Genomic DNA, 4,679 nt, shown 5'->3' with positions numbered 1-4,679 from the left:
TTCCTGGAGCAGCTCCGTGTCCTGCTGATAAGGCTCCTACCTTTGCACTCCCGAGCCACAACAGAGCAATCGCACCCTCCTCAAACGACACCTGGCAATGATACCTGTGAAAAACGCCAATCACTTGTTTCTAAAATTTTAAAAGTTTAATAGTAATAAAATGGTTATTAAAAATAGTAATACAATTAGAGTAATAATAATTTGGACAAAGGGAATTAGGACAGTATGAAATACAAAGAGTTACGGATGTCCGGGTACCTTTTTCTTGGCAGCACGAGCCCGAAAAAGGACTCCCGCTAACAAACGATTAACCCTTAAAAGCAATAGCCTGTTGCATATCCATACACCTCATACATGATGCATAAATTCCATTCAAATACAGGATTCTGTCTGGTCAGAGTCAACTTCTTCCTCTGAGTCCTAACAGCGCCTTCGAGGCGGGAAGAAGTTCGTTTCTTCTGATAAGGGAGCTATAAATTCTATTTCTTTGAAAGATTAAGGTGTCCTGTGGCTGCTATCTCGCTGCGAGTCCTTACTTTAAACAAAGTATCCTACATAGCATCGTTTCTATTTTAACATTTTTTATAACCTAAAACAATATTTAACACAGTACTTAAGAGAATTAACACAGCATTACTTTCTAACACAACACATATAATATTCATTTTAATATTTGCGAAAAGCCGATCATAAAATACGTGCATTTTTCACGATACCCCTGGAAACAGCTTTTATTGCCGAGGTTGCCCGTGCCGGGTGCCCGGCTGGGCTGAGCGCCCGCGGGGCTGCGCTGCTGCGGAGCTCTGGGGAGGAGGGAGCTCCGCGCCTTCCACCTGAAATAACTGCGGGGTGATGTGAGGCTCACGCGTGACCTGCCGCACTCCCTGGAGCTCGGCTCCATCACGCACCATCTGCCTCCAGCGGGGCCGCAGCGGGTGCCCGGGGCTGAGGATAAAGAGCGGAGCAAGCGGGTAGGGACATTTCCCCGCCTCTGGTGACTCATGGCTCAGGCACGTCCAGAACCAACAATGTGCCTTTGTGCTCGGAGATCTCAATGGATTTCTCTTTCGTGGTCTTGTCTGGTTGGCTTTTGAGCCTATGTAAAGCCCGTAAATCCTGAAATAATGAATCCCGCACAGTTTTGCTGCACCTGGCGCAAAGAAAACGCCTCCCTTTGTGGACATTGAACCTGACATCTGCTGGTTTCACAGCATGCCCGCCTGCCTTTAGAACAAAACAATAAATCCAACCATTATTCATCCCCTCCCCTGCCAGTCAGGATTTGAGAGCCTTCCATCATTTCTGTCAACTGCTCCAAGCCCCGGCTGAGTCAGTGAAACAGTGTCAAGGGCTGGGCAGTGAGACTTGGCAGGCAAGCAGAGCCCTGGAGCTAATCCCGATGTGTTTACACCCGCGGGAACCCCGGCCCAGTGCCCGGGGCTGGTCCCGGGAATCCCGCTCGTATTTTGGCACAAGAGGGAACGCTCGATTACAAAAGCCAGGTGTGACGGTGACAGGGGCAGCGCTGGGAGGCTGTGATGGCAAAGTGCCACCGCGGGGCATGGACAGAGCCGGGCACGGCTGGTGCGGCTGCGGAGCTGCAAGAGGAGGTGGCAGGGACAGCACAACAGGGGCTGGGTCTGAGGAACAGCCCCAAGTACAGCCAGGGGACGAGGGGACAGGGAGAGAGCAGGGCCCAGCACGACTCTGTGTGATTTCACCTTAAACTCAGCTCCCACTCCAGTTTGTGTCCATCACCCACTGCCTGCAGAGAGCACCAAGGCAGAGGGAAGAAGCAACAAGGAAAAGTCACCCCTTGGGCTTCTCCAGCAAATTTGACTTTGTACCTCCTGGTGCTGATTTAAAACCAGGACACATGGAATGGTTCCAGGATAAAGGATAAAGAATCTAGGTGATCTTTCTGGGCACCAGGCCCTCCAGGCACCTGTGGTGCCACAAGGCTGTGCAGTGGGTGGTAAAGGATTAAAGGTGATTTCTGTCATGTGTCACACAGCTGAGGTGAATATGGCACGTCCCACCTCACTGTGGTGGTGGCACATGGAGAATATCCCCAAATGGGGAGGATGGAGAAACAGAGGCTGAGATCCCAGGGCTGAAGAAAAATGGCCCAAATGACAGAGCTGTCCAGCCTGTTTCTCCTTGTGCTGAGGGGCTACAGTTACCACATCTATCAGAGGATGATGATGCAGGTGACTGTCAGCACTGGAGATAAGGGGGAAATTGCAGCTGGGAGCTCAAGCCAGTGGCATTTCACTCAAACAGGCCCATGGGAGGGAAAGTGCTTTATCAGAATTCATTCATTGCCTTCTGCCCTCCTGGGGACGTGCTGTTTGGGAGCCGGTCTGTTTTCCCCAGGGGGATTACCAGGCCTTTAACCTCCCTTGGATTTCTCCAGGGCCCTGTTCCTGTGTCTCGGAGGGTACTCAGGGATTAGTCTTCCTCCCAGGAAGAGGCACAATCCCTAATGCGCTCTAAATTCTTTAGCACCCCATGCTCACTAAGCTGCAGATGCTGCTGGAACCTGGATCACCCTGAGCTATCCCTGTCCTGTCCCAAGGACTGGATTTGTGGCTCTCAGATGGTCCCTTGTTTAATTATCAGGATTTTTTGCTTTCTTCCCCTTTTAGCTGCACCTGGCCTCTTGTCCCTTGTATGTTCAGCTGCTGCCATGCAGAGGTACCCAGTCCCTGTAGGTCCCTCACCTGCACCACAGGTTCATCACACCTCATTTCCCTTACACAGCATCTGCCAGGTGCCATTTCCTGGGTTTATAAACTCAGCCAGAGAATGACAACAATAACAACAAAAACGAGAAAAAAGCAGCTTTCCCAGAAACGTTTTGTTTTATTAAATGATGTCTTTAGCCCTAGAAACATTTGTGTACTCGAGGCCTGGTTATCCCACACAAAGCAGCAGAGCCCAGAGGAACCTGAGGCAGCAGAGGTGGCAGAGGGCTCCTGAGTCAGGCAGGGCTGGCCCCAGCCCTGGGCAGCAGCAGCAGCCAGAAACCACAGTGGGGTGCTGGGGTCACTGGAACCTCCTCCTCACTTTTCCAAGGAGCCAGCCTGCTGCTCCAGTGCCCACGGAGGCCTGGGAGAGCACAGTCTTTGTTTTCAAAACTCTCCATTTGCCTCAAGACCATTTTGGCCCCAAAGCAGCATGTCCCAGGTTGGGCTCTCCAACCCCAGGGCTCTCTTGGGCCCAGCATTTCCAGCTCCTTATGGCCCTGCTGTGCCTTCAGCTTCCTGCTGGGATGGGAGAGCAAGGAGGGCTCGGAGTGCCCAGGCAGGTCTGTGTGGAGGCAGCAGGGATGGCTGCAGCCAACCCTGCCCTGCACTCGAGCTGGGGTTGGGAAGGAGCAGGACGCTGTCAGCTCCTCTGAACCCCACAGAGAGCAGAGGCAGAATCAGCAGAGTGGTTTATCTTCACAAGGTTTGTCAGCTGATCAATTCCACTGAAGTGGTCTGGGGCTCCCCCCATTATTTTGATAACATTGCTTCTTTTTCTGTGAAAGCTGAAAGAAACTTGCTCAATCACCTCAGAGTTTAGGGGCATTACTGGACATAACGTCTCCTTCTCCACATTCACCAGACCCATTGTCACTGTTTTCTGTTCTCCTTGCTACTCAGGCACAAAGTTTTCTGTTCAGAAAGCTGCTGATGCCCCCTCACTCTGCAGAGGCAAAGGGAGCTGGAAATGAAAACTGGAGCCTGAACTCCAAGAGGAAAAAAATCCCAAAAGGGCGCTGGCTGCCAGCCCTTGAGAGCTAAGGTTGTGTTGTTGATTGGCATCACAACTGAAGTCACCCAGTTCCAGGAATAGTGTTATTAAAGAACAACAGGAAATACACAGCAGAAAAGCTACAGCCCATTCAGCACGTTTGGGTAGGACTCCAGCCTGGTTCCCTGGGATGGGGAGCACCAAACCTGCTGGGTTCCTTCAGCCACCCCCACCTGAACCCCCTGCAAAGTCAGGTCTGAGCACAGGGGCACAGCAGAGAGCAGGATCCCAGCTCAGGGGCCTCCCTTGGCTGTGTTTATCTCTGAGGTTTTTAGGGCATTGCAGAGGTTAAGGGCAAAGATCCCTGTCCTTGAATTCCCAGTTCTGCACCAGCTCCACCTTTACAGCACCTTGTAGGTGGGTCTGTATTGCTGCAATGGGAATTAGCACTAAAAATACAAATTAAAGCCAATTGTCTCATCACCCCCCACTTTTCACTCAAGCTTTTTGACTCCACCCAATGTGCATCTGAGCTGGTTCTGAGCCAGAGACCAGGGGCTGGTGGCAGTGACCAGCCCAGTGAGCCTCAGCAGCAGCTCAGTCACCCAGTGAGAAACATTCCCCAGGTAGAACCCAACACATCCCTGCAGCCCTGGGAGGAGAGTGGGGAGCAGGGCAGGGGCTGTGCCCGAGGCTGTAGAGAGGGGAAAGAGCACAGCAGGGGCCACCCCAGGACACGGGACCAGCACTGGGGACACGGGACCAGCACTGGGGACACGGGACCAGCATGTGGCTCCATCGGGTGCTTGGGGGTCTCTCTGAGCTCAGCAGTGCAGGTGGAGAGGCTCCTCCTGCTAAAGGTTCACAGGGCACTTGTGCTGCGATTATCATCAGGCCACTGGGATGCTTGGATAAGGAAGTTTGGAATGCCCAGAGAA

General features: G+C 52.3%; 1 protein-coding gene across 1 annotated transcript in view; it reads right to left on the bottom strand.

Annotated features, from left to right (window-relative positions):
* Positions 1 to 3,618, bottom strand: part of TPRN (taperin) — a 21,827-nt gene extending 18,209 nt beyond the window's left edge. Inside the window, exons 1-2 of the mRNA XM_014308130.2 lie at positions 3,551 to 3,618; positions 834 to 945 (exon numbers count right to left, since the gene is read on the bottom strand). Coding sequence (XP_014163605.1) covers positions 834 to 945; positions 3,551 to 3,618 — 180 coding nt within the window. The remainder of the gene's footprint in view (positions 1 to 833; positions 946 to 3,550) is intronic.
* Between the last annotated feature and the right edge of the window lie 1,061 nt (positions 3,619 to 4,679).

Source organism: Geospiza fortis, unplaced genomic scaffold (assembly GCF_000277835.1).
Source record: "Geospiza fortis unplaced genomic scaffold, GeoFor_1.0 scaffold85, whole genome shotgun sequence".
Classification (NCBI taxonomy): domain Eukaryota; kingdom Metazoa; phylum Chordata; class Aves; order Passeriformes; family Thraupidae; genus Geospiza; species Geospiza fortis.
Note: the sequence above shows the minus strand (reverse complement) of the source record. Positions and strands in the feature narration are given on the sequence as shown.